At 36.2% G+C, this 15,906-nt stretch overlaps 1 protein-coding gene and 2 long non-coding RNA genes across 3 annotated transcripts; 2 read left to right on the top strand and 1 right to left on the bottom strand.

Annotated features, from left to right (window-relative positions):
- Positions 1-273: 273 nt before the first annotated feature.
- LOC105389904 lies at positions 274-4,181 on the bottom strand. The gene is made up of 5 exons (XM_011561102.3): positions 3,921-4,181; positions 3,464-3,632; positions 3,060-3,256; positions 2,579-2,779; positions 274-2,036 (listed from the first exon to the last, which is right to left on the bottom strand). Exons 1-5 carry the CDS (start codon positions 4,041-4,043, stop codon positions 1,236-1,238), a joined length of 1,491 nt encoding a protein of 496 aa, XP_011559404.3. The 5' UTR covers positions 4,044-4,181; the 3' UTR covers positions 274-1,235.
- A 6,613-nt stretch (positions 4,182-10,794) lies between these two features.
- LOC125489939 lies at positions 10,795-11,661 on the top strand. Its single transcript, XR_007267345.1, has 2 exons — positions 10,795-11,060; positions 11,306-11,661. It is a non-coding gene; the product is annotated as an uncharacterized LOC125489939 (long non-coding RNA).
- A 1,523-nt stretch (positions 11,662-13,184) lies between these two features.
- On the top strand, positions 13,185-15,603 carry LOC125489937. Its single transcript, XR_007267343.1, has 2 exons — positions 13,185-13,653; positions 14,208-15,603. It is a non-coding gene; the product is annotated as an uncharacterized LOC125489937 (long non-coding RNA).
- Positions 15,604-15,906: the final 303 nt, after the last annotated feature.

Genomic DNA, 15,906 nt, shown 5'->3' with positions numbered 1-15,906 from the left:
GGTGGCCTGCGCCTAAAAGTACAGGCGGAGTTTTTAAAATAGCGATTCCTGATGATGAAGGGGCCAGCTACATCTGTTATAAATCCGGGGACGTGTTGTGTGTGATGTGTGTAGTAGCAGTGGTGTTTATGTGGATGTGCTTAAGCAGCATGTGAGCTTGAGATCGTTATTTTAAAAACTCCGCCTGTATACTTTTAGGCACAGGCCACCGTACATACATACGATAATAAAATACCCTAAATAAGGATAAGGCTAGAAAGAAGAAGACAACTATATTAGATAAAATGTACAAACTAGTATATTTTAATATATTTATAATATACCTATTGTACGACTCTTTTTATTAGTGAGGGCATAGACTAATATTAGTCTATGGTGAGGGCATAACTAAGTAATTAACGACTGTATTAAAATGCGGGTATTTTCTATTTATTTACAAATAAATACTTTATTGTACACATGAAGTTTAGCCACTTGTGTCCTTTCCTCCAGGGTTGACTGGAAGAGATCGCGTTGAGGTGATAAGTCCGCCCTTGTATACTAGTCTAGTTTAATTCTCTCGATTTTTTTTATTGTTATACCTATGTATATTGTATACATTAAAGTGTTTAAATGAAGTGGTTAAAAATACAAAAGTAGTAGCTACCAATAATCCATTTGTCCTTACTTGGCACAAAAGGTAAACAATCTTTGTGTGTCTTTTTAATCAAAATATTATTAAACAAGTATACTTACAGCTAAAATAAATGGTTTAATTACAAAATTAATCATTTTTGCTAGTAAGTATATCATTTCTTGTTTTGTTTTATTTTAAAACATAGTTTCTTAATAAATTTAAATAAAAAGATACACAAAGATTGTTGACCTTTTTTGCCAAGTAAGAATGAATGCAGTTTATGTAGGTAAGTAAGTATATTCATGAAACTTTAAATACATAATTCATTTGATTTGTTATGAATACATATAGCCTGCTGTCGGCACGTTTAATTCGAGATAGAGACGTGACTGGCGCAGCAGCGCTACGAAACTTCGTTTTTCGACATATAGAGTAACCCCACTGTGCCACATTCATCCTGTTTGGTCCAGTTACGTTCCTAATGTCATCGGACCAATAGGTCAATGGTTCTAGCGACGGATCACTGCCCTTCCCTTGACCCCACTGACTCTGACACTGCATTAGATATCTGCTCTCTCGCAAAACATTCTTCTTAAAATCCAACAGATCAGTTCCTTACCTAAAATATGCTGTCCAAAAACGATCCTTTAAACTTTTCAACAGTCTTTTCTTCAATATTTTTCATTTTTGTATCAAATTGAGTCATAACAGTTTTATTACAAATGTCGTCTTTGATTTCAATTCGTTCATGTTCATTTAATTCCTTCTCTTTGGTACAAGATTTGAATTCTATTTCATCAATGCTAATTTCATCACTATATCTTAAATTTATTGTATCATTTTCATCATCATTACTTAATAATAAACCTTCATTTACACTGTACTTAGTTTGATTTGTCCCTTCGGTTACTGTGTTTTGGTCATCCTTACAATTATTGTATCTTGACTCTTCATAGACATTTGTAAACTCATTATATTCAGTTCTACTGGGTTCATTAATTATATCTAGTTCATTATTTTCTGCATCTCGGCTATCAATAAAACTGTTTTCTGTTTCAGCAAACTTAGATAAAATGCTATTCTTAACAGCAGTATTTTCAAATAAGTGATCTGTAGCAATATCTATTTTAGCACTAATGTCTGTTTTACTTTCTATAAAACTATTCGTAAAGTTTATATTTTCTTCTTTGTTGTTATCACTATCTGGAGTTAGCTTAATTTTTTTGCTTCTGTTATTTTTTTTATCTTTTTTCTCAGTCAAGTATTCTCTATCACCCTTAACATGAACGTTATCTATATCAGTATTGGTATCTGCTGCGGCATGTTGGTGATATATTTTGTTAGTTCGTTTTGTTTTCGTTCCGGTGGGATCTTTGTTTTTTCTTGATACATTTGACTCTGGAGCTGTTGCTGAAGTAACCTGAAGCACAATGGTAATGATCAGTTACAAATTAATGAAAACACATCTATAATTATTGTAGAGCAGTCCACTTTTTAATACATATTTACACAGAGATCAATTGCTGTTTATTCTGATCATGTTCTACTTTATTTTTATTCCCTTTGAGGGTTTCGTAACAGCACCAGGTTCTCTTGAATGGAACTTTTGTGCATATTCCTTTGGGGTCAAAAATCCTGTTTAAGCTTGGAACATTTCCCACCGTGCTGATCCAGTGCAATCCATAGCAAGGGTAGGCCTTGTTGCCTTGTCTATAATTATAATACATAATATATTCCACCCATGTGTCTTAATAAACCCATGGCTGATATTTGCAAAGGTAGAAAAACATTGGTTTGGTTAGTGAAGGTCACAAACTTTTAACAAACAGTGTGAGCATTTGGCCATCTCTTTTGTTCTGTTTATAATAATAATATGATATGAGTCATAAATTAATAATCATAACTACCTATATAACATGGTACATATAACAAAAGTAAAAATTGAACCACCTTAGTACTTACATCTCTATTTCTATGAGTACATTGTTCAATGTTTTTTCCTAAATTTCTATTCAACACAATGGTTTCAAATAAGCTATCCACATAAATAGCTTTTTCTATCAAATTCTTCATTTTCTTTTCTCTTGATATAAGTAGCTCCATTTTACTAGTCTCATTTGGGTAAATCCATTCATAGATTGGCATAAAAGCTGTTAATTTTTTCTGAAACAGGACAGGAAGCTGTTATTTAATTGCCACACAAAACTATCATATCACAATAGCTACATTATTTAGGGTGATTAGTTATCTTAGGGTAATCTAAATCTGATTTCACTTCCACGGATCTGGCAGATTTTTGAGAGGCGGGAAATGCGCTTATGGATTGTTAATTGCTAATGTGTGCGTAGTGGAATATCAGAGAGGATCCTTTTGTGCACCCTCAATGGTTATTAACATATTAGATATACTGACATATTATATCTCTAAGTTAATACAGACTCACCTTTAAGTCCATTGATACAACAGCAATTTTAAACATAACTTTCAATGATTTTAACAGTTTCAATAATTTCATATTAAATTCTTCTTCAAATACGACCGAGACACTCCACTCATGGTGGCAGAGGGTGCTTATGTTATCTAAAGAGTTAACATAGATTTTTTTATCAATTGTGTGAATGTGAGACTCAAATGAAACATCTGCAACATGAAATTAAAATTAAGATTAGTTTTAAAGTTAAAAATATATGTGGTATTAATAAACTATAGGTACCTAATTGTATCTATCCATATTATAAATAATTATAATAGTAATGTGAAAGTGTGTTTATTTATTTAACTGTTATTGCAAACAGCAAAAACTATACTAGAGTAGGTAGATAAAACAATAAAAAAAAACTTTCTCACCAGTAAATTTTGGAGCCAAATCATGAAAAAGTATTTTTATTTCATTGATACTATTGCAAAGCAAGAGTGCGGGTTTCCTCAATGTGTGCTTGATTGCCATTAAAAAGAGTATTATCTGCATGGTCCTCTCAGGACACTCCGTATCATTCACAATTACTCCCGGCTTCTCCTGAAAAATTTAAGGAGCAACTTATGATATGTGTAGGTAATAAATAACATCACAATAATGCCAATATTAAAAAAAAAAACTGTTTTTTGCATGTCTTAGGGCATCTTTGTGAAAATGTGACGAAGTATGAAGTAGTTCGAAGCTTTAGTGTACGCTACCGATATATAAGGAGGTGATTATGATGAAAGGAGAGGTCTTTAACGCATACATGTCTTTAAAATAAGGTGGCCTTGCTATTATTGCGGGTTTGTTTATTATCATCACAACAAAACCAAGTAGATAGCCTACCTTTTTATACTGTATGTAAAGAAATCGAATGCCATCCTTTTGAAACTCCATAAGATTGGAGGAAGTTTCTTCTGACACATACACATCATCAAGTTTACTTAAGTAGAGCTTTTCTTGAATCATAATACGCAATGTACAAGTGCGTGGTGCACTGGTGCAGTATTTCCTTTTCTTGGTCTTGTACTTGTGCTTGTAAAAAATAAAGAATCATAACATGTTTTGTAAATAAAGAGCCGACTATGAAGTCGACAAAAATCCATCAAAAATCCGATTCGATCAAGTCTTACGTCATTGTCAATGTCATTGTCATTTATTGTTGCCACATGACGTTATACAGAGTACCTACTTCATTCCATGCTTAGAACAAGGAGGCAGCGGCTCATTTTATTAGAAAAACATCCCCGTATCCTTTTTTTCTACTTCGATGCCCCGTATTTACTACTATGTTGAATACTATTCCGAAATAAATCCGTAAAGAAGAACGATGGATGTGAGATCTTTGAACATAGGTTATAGAATTATTACTTATTGACTAGTGTTCTCTCTTGTAAATAGGTATGGCGTCTAGCACGTAAGATTGTTTTCTTGATTTGGTGTGTAAATAAATTAAATTACGTTGTTTCAAGTGCATCCGGCGGATTAATTTTCATCCCAAAACATCGTTCGTCTTGATGCCCGACCTTGAACTTGTTCCTTTGCTTGTTCGGACAGTCCACTGAGACAGGGTTGGAGTCTTCACAGCTATAGCATCGTTTATTAGTGTGTGCCGTCGATGCACCCTACGTCGTATAATAGAGCCCATAGAGAAAAAATAAACAATTGTAAAAAAAGTGCACTCTCGAGGAGTTTTTTGTCATACGTCATACTGAACAGCACCATCTCTTTATATTTCTCAGCCTCATTGTACATACATACAGGGTGCCCTGTTGGGACACCCTGTATATATAGATATTGTTATCACAAGTTAATAGCCGGATCTCCACTAAACGATCCAATGCGATCCGATCGCCCGATCCAAGAAGTTTAGTATGTAAGATTCCTTGGATCGCGCGTTCGGATCGCGTTGGATCGTCTGGCGGGGAGCCGGCTATTAACTTCAATCTATAAAGATATGAGACATATTTGCCTTAACGTAGTTACACCACACAACAGTTATTAAGGTCAACCGGGGCCATTGCGCCACAATACTTTGACTTTCATATTCATTTGAACATTACAAACAGACTATACGCCCTATTAAGCTATAACTTGTGATACATACTAGGAAATTTTATCTAGTTTCATATTTTGATGCAATTTTGTAGTTTTAAATATCTTCTACGTGTAAACGACGTTTCAAAAAAAAATGGGATTTTTAGGCGCAATAACCCCTAGTGGGGCTAATGCCTCTTTCACTAGTTTTGTGTGCTTGGAAGAGCTTTTTACAAGTTTATGTATATATAATGTATAGATTTACTATTAACGTAGCTAATTATTAGCTTGTAAACTAAATACTGCGCTTAGTTAAGGAGAATTAGTTGATCAAAAATTTTCGGGGCTATGGCGCCTACACACCCTAATTTCTTGTAGTGGCATTTACCCCATCCAAGATTCCAGGGGTGCTCAACATTTTATTTATGAGTACTTTATTGGACTTAAAAAAGTATAAATACTTACATGACAAATGCAAATAAAGTATAAAAGCATACAAGGGCATATTTTTTATAATTTGCAATCAAACCACAACTTTAAATTAGTAAGTATACCATTTTTAGAGTCTGACGGAATTTAAATCATTACAAAACTATTTAGAGTTTTAAAAACAAGTGGGATCATTCAGTTAATATGACTATTTTTTTATTTATTATTTATTGTATATGATTATTTTCTATATACCGTGTTAACAACCTTATAATGTCGACACCAAATGACGCAAATTTTTTAAAACATTTAGTTTAATTCATATTCAAATTATTTACGTTTTAGTTGGATTACCAATCTAATAATGTTAATTCTGATACGCTGTTAAATGTTCTTCAATATTGCAGAAGGCGTCATTAACCTAGTATTTTTCGTTTAGGAGTAATTTGGTGCTAATGTCTCTGGAACTTTTTCATTGCCCGTGAGTGTATAAAATACATTTATCATAACATAAAATGTTTAGAACCTCTGGAAATGGGGCTATTGCGCCGCAATAGAGGCAATAACCCCATCAGCCCAGAGGCATTTACCCCAAAAAAAAAGCTAAACCTATAAATTTTTAATTGCATATTGTGTCCGAATCTTACGTTATTTCAATAAAATAATCAAAACAATATGTAAAGCAACAAAACAATAACAGTATTTACAGTTAGGAAACATAGATTCTTTTAAACAAACACACATTTGGAACGATTCAAAAAAACGTGTCAGGAAACCGGAGGTGGCCAAAAGAGGTCAAAAAATTAAAATGGAAAATTATTTAAGATAATTGCTTCGGATACGACATCTATTGGTCAGTGGTAAAAGTTTGAGTTCCAAATATAGATAGCAGATGACTCCAGTAGTTCTAAAGTATGAGGTTCGGAAGATAAATGGATTCGAGGCATTAGCCCCGTAGGCGACTTGGCCCCGGTTGACCTTACATTTATTAGCTAAATGTAAGTTCAATCTATTTATGTACCTACCTACATGCAACAATAAATAAAAAACAAATTATTATATAATTCTTTATTACCTCGCATATAACAATGTTTCAGTTCAGTTTTGTTCATGTCACTTGTAAAATAATATGCGAGTGGGTGTGTGTATTCCTTTTTTATTCCTTTCACCATGAAAATCAATTCATGTTTTGCTAGTTTATGTTTCCCAAGAGAAGCAAATCTTGTCACTTGTGGTGATAAAGTCATTTCGTCCAATAGTGCATCATTTATCCTCGCGAGGCAAATCTTTGACGACATTTATCAGTTTGGTACACATTGTATTTTAATCTTCAGCGGATATGAAGATGTCGATCGCTCTTTGCCAGTGCCGCCATTTCAGCTCGGTTCCCGTGGAACCACATGGCACCTGGATCCATATGGAATCTGTCAGGTCACAAGAATTTTATAAAAACACTTTTTGCGGATAAAGATGCTTTTTCTTGACACACCATGTTTATTTTTATTTGTAGGTATATAACATTTATAAATGAAATGAAAATGAAATGAAAACATTTATTTGCCTATTTGGTTTAGAAATGGGTTCCTGGCTCCCAAACTAGGATACCCTGTGCTATGGGTAGCCAGGCATCCTTCGTATACTCAGATGACGACAACAAGTAGTTAGGAACTATTTAAAATTTATAATTTACGTACATAATAACTAAATATTTTAGAAAAAAAAAATATTCTGTAGGTAGTTAGCAAGTAATCGAATACTTACATATAGTTAGTAGTATATAGTTATAATAGGACTAGTTAACTGATTGCTATAAAAGTTTATAGCAATCAGTTAACCAGTAGGTTTTACAAATTATATTTATAGTGAGTTACTTATGATTAAGTTTAAACAACAAAAAATTTAGGGTAGGTAGTGAAATACTTGAATATTACGATCGATATTATAAGTGTTCAAGCAGCTAATGAATAAGGAACATTTTATGTGTTCCGTATCCTCATTACAATAAAGACCATTATTGAAGCAAACATCGTATGATAAATAACGATATACCGAGAGTATAGGCTTTTATATTACAAAAATGTTATTTGCGAAACATTGTAAGACAACTGAACTGACACTGACACGCAATTTCTTCATAATATCCATAGATCATGACAATGTTAACATTCAAATACTACTTATCTATGTGTCTTGTTATTGTTCTATGGTCTTGTTCATAACGCCATCTTACATCTTTTTTGGTAGTAAGAGTAATATAAAGAGATGGCGCTACCTTTAAGGCACTGACCCCCCCCCCCTGATAGAGCCTCTCGCCCTTCATCTTTTCCTTCACAATGAGCCGTTTTCCTTGACAGCTGTCAGTTGAGTTTTTGTTCAAGCCGATAGATGTCGTGACAACATAGTGTACCGAACGTCAAATATTGCACACAGAGAGCAAAGAGGTTGAAGTATTAAACTCAGAATAAGAACTCGTTCAGAATGTTTATTTATAAGCGTCGTTGCTGTAGTGAACGCCTGAGAGCAGATATAGATTCCTCTGCAAATATAAGATGTGTGAGCTGACACAAAATTTGTGTTCTGAGGGTTTGACAGTTAATACAACTCAGACAACGCCATCTGTTTCTCCAAAAATTAAAACTTCTTTTTTTTAACAAACGGCTCAGTTGCTCTTTCAACTCTGAATAGGTCGTGGCACTGTGTAACATTACTTTATTTAACTCATATTCCACTATACCGTCCACTATATATTTGTTGACAACATAATCAGCCATCTTCCCTCATTTACCCAACTCATACTACAACATAGTTAATTAATAAATAGTACATGCAACTTTCATCAGGCTTGTTCTTTCTGCTGCTCAGTGAGTATTGGAACGCATGCAAGATCCACAAGGCCGTTCTGGAGTGTTTCTGATGCAGAGGGTCTCTCTGGCTGTAAAGCGAGGCAACGCTGCCAGCGCCTTAGGGACCTTTGCGTCGGATGCGTTCCAAAGCGAAGACACATAGTTTTTTGTTTATAGTTAAGTAGGTACCTGCAGTTATAAGTTTTTATTAAGTTTAGAATAAGTTATTTAGATTGTATTGTGTTGTGTATTAGATCAGTCTCATGATATATATGTCAACACCCTTGTCTACTGGTAACAAACAACATGCCTGTACAAATTATTTTCTGCTAATCTAAAGAACTAAATCCTACATAACTTGAAAACCACTGATTTTTGCGGAACAAAGAACTTTATGTTGTTTAGCTAGGCTTTGACTTGCCCTTGCCCATGCAGTTTGTTTGTCATGCTACTTAAGAGACACCGATGTTGTACCGGTGATGTAGTTACTTAACTTAACTTAGACAAAGTAGGATAATAAATATCTATCTAGTTATCTAGTTAGGTAAATCTCAAATATAAATTCTTTTAACTCTTCCCAAACTTGACTAGGTAGGGAAAGGTAGTGTGGGTAGAGAGAGTAAGGGGCCGTCCATTAATCACGTGAGGCTCAAAGGGGGGGGGGAGGGGGTACTGAAAACCTCACGAAACATCACGAGGGGGGAGGGGGGGTTCTCGTTAGACATCACGTGTATTAATTTTTTGTCAAAAATTAGGTATTTCTGAACCGATATTTTGGACGGCGCAAAAAAATTATCGATTTGTAGTATGACCTATATTTTTTCTAGTCAATAATTGCCCTTTACATAGACTTCCAAAAAAATACACGTGATCCAGGGGGGGGGGGAGGGGGGGTTGGTCCCAAACCTCACCAAATATCACCAGGGGGGAGGGGGGGGTCATAAAATTAGAAAAACGACCTCACGTGATTAATGGACGGCCCCTAAGTAAGGAAAAACCATTTGGACTCGCAATAACCACAACTGGCGAACCGCCGCCATATTGGAATCCGTTGAGCAAACACTCTCGCCATCACAAACCGATTCGTAACCCGACGGAGGAGAAGAAAAAACGCGAGTAACAGACGCCTCCACGACAAACACGCGCTAACAAACACGTAAACATTTACACAGCGAATCAAAGCGCGTTCCAATCTGCACAAACAAACAAACAGCTCCTACACACTCCGTGTGAAAACCAGACTAAATAAACACTTCCCGAAATTTCTCCGTGACTGCGACATATTGTATTGTATACTTAGTGCTTTTCTATCATAATCTTGTGTGGCAAATACTGTCGATATGGATGGATGGCTAATTCTATTCTATTCTCTATGTGTGGAACCGTTATGCATATCCCAAGGTCTAAACTGCCTTCCTAAGCTTGGACCATTTCCCCACCACGCTGGTCCACTGCGGGTTGGTGGGTTAAGGTTTAAGGTTTAAGATACTTTATTTCTCATAAGAACATTATAAAAAACATTCACTCAAAATGAGAACTTAAAATTCTAAATACTTATTGTTATTGTTACTTACAGTCCAACTACAAAGTCGTGAAAACGGAAGTGGATCCTAACTAATCGTTTAAGATCGTATTTGTATTTCGTGTGTGTATTATTTATATTTCGTGGGTTCACATATCTAGATGTGCTAGATCTAGATGGATATAGATCACGATATTTTTCTTCACCGTAAGAGCGATGGTATACATTGTAGGTATTTAAGTTAAAAGAACTCATTGGTACATGTCAGCGCCGGGATTCGAACCCGCATCTTTGGCGTGAGAAGCGGGCACTTACCCAACTGAGCTACCATATAGATCTGAATATGGCTTATTAATACTTACCTCATTTCAGCTATAATGATTCCTTTGACGTTATGGAGTCGTTTTCGTCATAGACTTAGTATATACTAAGACCTGCACGGCTAGTATGGCCATAATAAGACAACATGTGAAGTGACTGATTAAATTGAGTCACTTTTTGATATCAGTCTTAAATGTTAGCATAGGGTGTACATGGGACTCATTTTATTTGTGTGATTGATGGTGATTGGGCATTAGTCCCAGTGACACTGTAACTTTTCTGCTCTGTGCAAATAGGTTTTTCAAATGTTATTTTTTTCCGAAAATCTCTCATTTGTGGTTGTTGTTTGTATTGTCTATGATTTTTTGACAATTAAAATGTCACCAAACGTCAAACTTTAAGAAAATTTTGACTGTTTGGTGCTTTCGAGAGTTTCGAGTGTAATGAACTGTAATGTTTTGGTAATATTACTTTGCTTTGTGCTACCCCATGGATTCATATTGGCTCATTAAACTACTTTATTGAGTTTCTTGGACATCGTCTCATCAAATGATATACGACCGCTTGCTCCCGACCAAGCACGCTCAGATTCCTTGGGAGCTCCTGCTATCGGCAGCCGTCGATGCAACGGATCCCTGAGACGAAGAACAAAAACAGCATGCCACCTGACTGATGACCCACCCACTGTCTACCCGGACCCAGGAGCTAGAAGGCCTTGAGAAAAAAGCCCGGGCAGGATCCTGATGGGCGCAGCAGAATATCATCTTCGATGCTTGTCCCACGGCCTGACTGAATAATATTTATATAATCAATGGAAGGAAAAAAACAGTTAAGGTAAGTGCCAGTACCCGTGACATGTTATTATAATTGGGCATATGCACACAAAACAACTTAAAAAACTTTTTTCACATGGCACTACTTGGTCGGCTAGGCCTAAACCCTTCCTTCATTGGAAGGAAACCTGTACCCCAGCAGTGGGTACGTGATGGGTTATGATGATGATGAAGATGACAATAGGAGTCATAATCTTAGTTCATAAGTATAACTAAAATCTAATGAAACATTTTTGTTTGTTACAGAACATTGAAATTGGCTTGTAGGCAAGACGGAAGATGGTCAAAACCGGTCAGAAATTGATGCCCTAGACACGGTTGGAGAGCTCTTGTTGGCAGATACCACCTGAAGATGGTCAGATGACATCAGCAACCTTGTGGTGATACAATGAACCCGAGCGGCACCGAACTGAAAAAGTTGAAGAACTTGGCATACATACTATGAGACCCATTTTATGACTGATATAAGCCAAGTTCAGACTGATTATTGTGATAGTTGATAACTAAGAATACCTAATATGCTTTTATGGTGTGTGAAATAGTATACTTTTTATAATTTATTAATTAAAAGTTTAATAAATGTTTTACTTACCTAAAGAAAATATTATATTTTTATAACCATTTAATTTAGTTGTACATCCTAGCATATCCACTTATTTTTTTATAGTTAGTGTGTAGTTGATAAATAATAAAGCCTGACTAGGGTTTGTCACTGTGGTGAAAGGATTAGTCGCTGACTACCCAGTGTTCGGATTAGAATCAGTCGCTGACTACCCGGTGTGCCGGATGTATTCAATGTACAGTTTATATGATTTACACTTCATGAACTCCACATTTAGCATTCAAACTATTCAATTAGCCACTTCATCTCAGTTAGTGTGTTGTTCAGATGTTGTTGATAAATCATAAATCCTGACTAGGGTTTGTCGCTGTGGTGAAGGATTAGAATGAGTCGCTGACTGCCCGGTGTGCCGGATGTATTCAATGTAGAGTTTATATGATTTAAATTTCGTGAACTCTATATTTAGCATTCAAACTATTCAATTAGCCACTTCATTACCTACATACTTTGACGTGAATAGGCAAACTTAAAGTATAAGTATGGGAGACAACTGAAAATCTGTGGTTTGTTCCTAAGGGCAAACATATGCGCTGAGTTGCTTCCCTTTTGGTCTGCTTCAACACACACATTTCGCCTCTTAATTTAACTGTACAAATGTTTAAGTGGAACAAATTAATGTCTATCTAACTTATTAGCACATGTCAGCGACAGGATTTGAATCCACATCTCTTCCGTGAGGGGCGGGCGCTTACCCGTCTGAGCTAACACCGCTACATATAAGTAAAAGATATAATATAATTTTAGTCAAATAAAAAAGAGGATGTGTGTTTTGACAAATGTTGTTTTTAAAGCATTTTCAATGGGTTATTAGAGTCCCAGCACGCGTAGCACAGTATGGCTGCGACAAGATATAAATGACAGCTAGTTGCAACAAATTGTGTGATACCAGTTGTCCTCACAAACGCTAACATGGCCAACACGAAATAATCACTACAAGATGTGAGTTACAATTTTGACAGCGAGATTGGAAGATTTGTCTTATTTCCTAACATGGGTGTACCAATTTGTCCACACTTGTCTCAGTTTGACATTTGTTTAGGTAGCATTTTATCACTCAAATTCGAAGGTGGTGATAACATGTGACACAAATTATTATTTGTTTAGTTTTTGTTAATTTCATCCTTGCTCTACAAGAAGAGATGCAGGAAAGGAAAATTACTATAATACTTATAGGGAGGATGATCCGGGACTCTAATAACCCGTTGAAAATGCTTTAAAAACAACATTTGTCAAAACACACATCCTCTTTTTATTTGACTAAAATTATATATCATATTACTTATATGTAGCGGTGTTAGCTCAGACAGCACGGCTAGTATGGCCATAATAAGACAACATGTGAAGTGACTGATTAAATTGTGTCACTTTTTGATATCAGTCTTAAATGTTAGCATAGGGCGTACATGGGACTCATTTTATTTGCGTGATTGGGCATTAGTCCCAGTGACAGTGTAACTTTTCTGCTCTGTGCAAATAGGTTTTTCAAATGTTATTTTTTGGTTTTTGTTTGTATTGTCTATGGTTTTTTGACAATTAAAATGTCACCAAACGTCAAACTTGAAGAAAATTTTGACTGTTTGGTGCTTTCGAGAGTTTCGAGTGTAATGTTTTGGTAATATTACTTTGCATTGCGCTACCCCATGGATTCATATTGGCTCATTAAACTACTTTATTGAGTTTCTTGGACATCGTCTCATCAAATGATATACGACCAAGCTTGCTCCCGACCAAGCACGCTCAGATTCCTGCTATCGGCAGCCGTCGATGCAACGGATCCCTGAGACGAAGAACAAAACAGCATGCCACCTGACTGATGACCCACCCACTGTCTACCCGGACCCAGGAGCTAGAAGGCCTTGAGAAAAAAGCCCGGGCAGGATCCTGACGGGCACAGCAGAATATCATCTTCGATGCATGTCCCACGGCCTGACTGAATAATATTTATATAATCAATGGAAGGAAAAAACAGAAGGTAAGTGCCAGTACCCGTGACATGTTATTATAGTTGGGCATATGCACACAAAACAACTCAAAAAACTTTTTTCACATGGCACTACTTGGTTGGCTAGGCCTAAACCCTTCCTTCATAGGAAGGAAACCTGTACCCCAGCAGTGGGTACGTGATGGGTTATGATGATGATGAAGATGACAATAGGAGTCATAATCTTAGTTCATAAGTGATGATGATGATGATGTCCTCTTCGTCGTATCCGACAACAGCGACTCTTGCTACACTCTGTTATGTGCTCTTATGTGGCTGGCAAGTCCGAACTTCGTCTTGAACACCCTGTCACATTGAGCACAGTAGCTCAGATGGTGTGGACACGTCAGGCGTATGGAAGACTGCAGACTACCTAAAGCCGTGCTCTACTCAGAGCTCAGTCGCGGGAAACGGAACCGTGGCGGGCAGTACCTGCGCTACAAAGACGTGCTCAAGCGTCACCTCGTTGCTTGTGGCATATCACCGGACAGTTCATAAGTAATAAGTATAACTAAAATCTAATGAAACATTTTTGATTGTTACAGAACATTGAAATTGGCTTGTAGGCAAGACGGAAGATGGTCAAAACCGGTCAGAAATTGATGGCCTAGACACGGTCGGAGAGCTCTTGTTGGCAGAAACCACCTGAAGACAGTCAGATGACATCAGCAACCTTGTGGTGATACAATGAACCCGAGCGCCACAGAACTGAAAAAGTTGAAGAACTTGGCATACATACTATGAGACCCATTTGATGACTGATATAAGCCAAGTTCAGACTGATTATTGTGATAGTTGATAACTAAGAATACCTAATATGCTTTTATGGTGTGTGAAATAGTATACTTTTTATAATTTATTAATTAAAAGTTTAATAAATGTTTTACTTACCTAAAGAAAATATTATATTTTTATAACCGTTTAATTTAGTTGTACATGCTAGCATACCCACTTATTTTTTTATAGTTAGTGTGTAGTTGATAAATAATAAAGCTTGACTAGGGTTTGTCACTGTAGTGAAAGGATTAGTCGCTGACTACCCGGTGTGCCGGATGTATTTAATGTACAGTTTATATGATTTACACTTCATGAACTCCACATTTAGCATTCAAACTATTCAACTAGCCACTTCATCTCAGTTAGTGTGTTGTTCACATGTTGTTGATAAATCATAAAGCCTGACTAGGGTTTGTCGCTGTGGTGAAGGATTAGAATGAGTCGCTGACTGCCCGGTGTGCCGGATGTATTCAATGTACAGTTTATATGATTTACATTTCGTGAACTCTATATTTAGCATTCAAACTATTCAATTAGCCACTTCATTACCTGCATACTTTGACGTGAATAGGCAAACTTAAAGCATAAGTATGGGAGACAACTGAAAATCTGTGGTTTGTTCCTAAGGGCAAACATATGCGCTGAGTTGCTTCCCTTTTGGTCTGCTTCAACACATACATTTCGCCTCTTAATTTAACTGTACAAATGTTTAAGTGGAACAAATTAATGTCTATCTATCTAACTTCTTAGCACATGTGAGCGACAGGATTTGAATCCACATTTCTTCCGTGAGGGGCGGGCGCTTACCCGTCTGAGCTAACACCGCTACATATAAGTAATATACTTAATGTATAATTTTAGTCAAATAAAAAAGAGGATGTGTGTTTTGACAAATGTTGTTTTTAAAGCATTTTCAACGGGTTATTAGAGTCCCGGATCATTCTCCCTATAAGTATTATAGTAATTTTCCTTTCCTGCATCTCTTCTTGTAGAGCAAGGATGAAATTAACAAAAACTAAACAAATAATTATTTGTGTCACATGTTATCACCACCTTCGAACTTGAGTGATATAATGCTACCTAAACAAATGTCAAACTGAGACATGTGTGGATAAATTGGTACACCCATGTTAGGAAATAAGACAAATCTTCCAATCTCGCTGTCAAAATTGTAACTCACATCTTGTAGTGATTATTTCGTGTTGGCCATGTTAGCGTTTGTGAGGACAACTGGTATCACACAATTTGTTGCAACTAGCTGTCATTTATATCTTGTCACCGCCATACTGTGCTACGCGTGCAGGTAAGCGCCCGCCCCTCACGGAAGAGATGTGGATTCAAATCCTGTCGCTGACATGTGCTAATAAGTTAGATAGATAGACATTAATTTGTTCCACTTAAACATTTGTACACTAAAATTAAGAGGCGAAAAGTGTGTGTTGAAGCAGACCAAAAGGGAAGCAACTC

The sequence above is a fragment of the Plutella xylostella genome, chromosome 19 (assembly GCF_932276165.1).
Source record: "Plutella xylostella chromosome 19, ilPluXylo3.1, whole genome shotgun sequence".
Taxonomy (NCBI): domain Eukaryota; kingdom Metazoa; phylum Arthropoda; class Insecta; order Lepidoptera; family Plutellidae; genus Plutella; species Plutella xylostella.
The sequence above is the reverse complement of the archived record's forward strand: the minus strand, read 5'-3'. Positions and strand labels throughout refer to the sequence as shown.

Coding starts and splice junctions, on each gene's coding strand:
- LOC105389904 (XM_011561102.3), bottom strand. CDS start 4,043: ATGATTCAAGAAAAGCTCTACTTAAGTAAACTTGATGATGTGTATGTG. Junction 3,257..3,463: donor TTTGGCTCCAAAATTTACTG/GTGAGAAAGTTT, acceptor TTCATGTTGCAG/ATGTTTCATTTGAGTCTCAC. Junction 2,780..3,059: donor TTGTATCAATGGACTTAAAG/GTGAGTCTGTAT, acceptor GTCCTGTTTCAG/AAAAAATTAACAGCTTTTAT.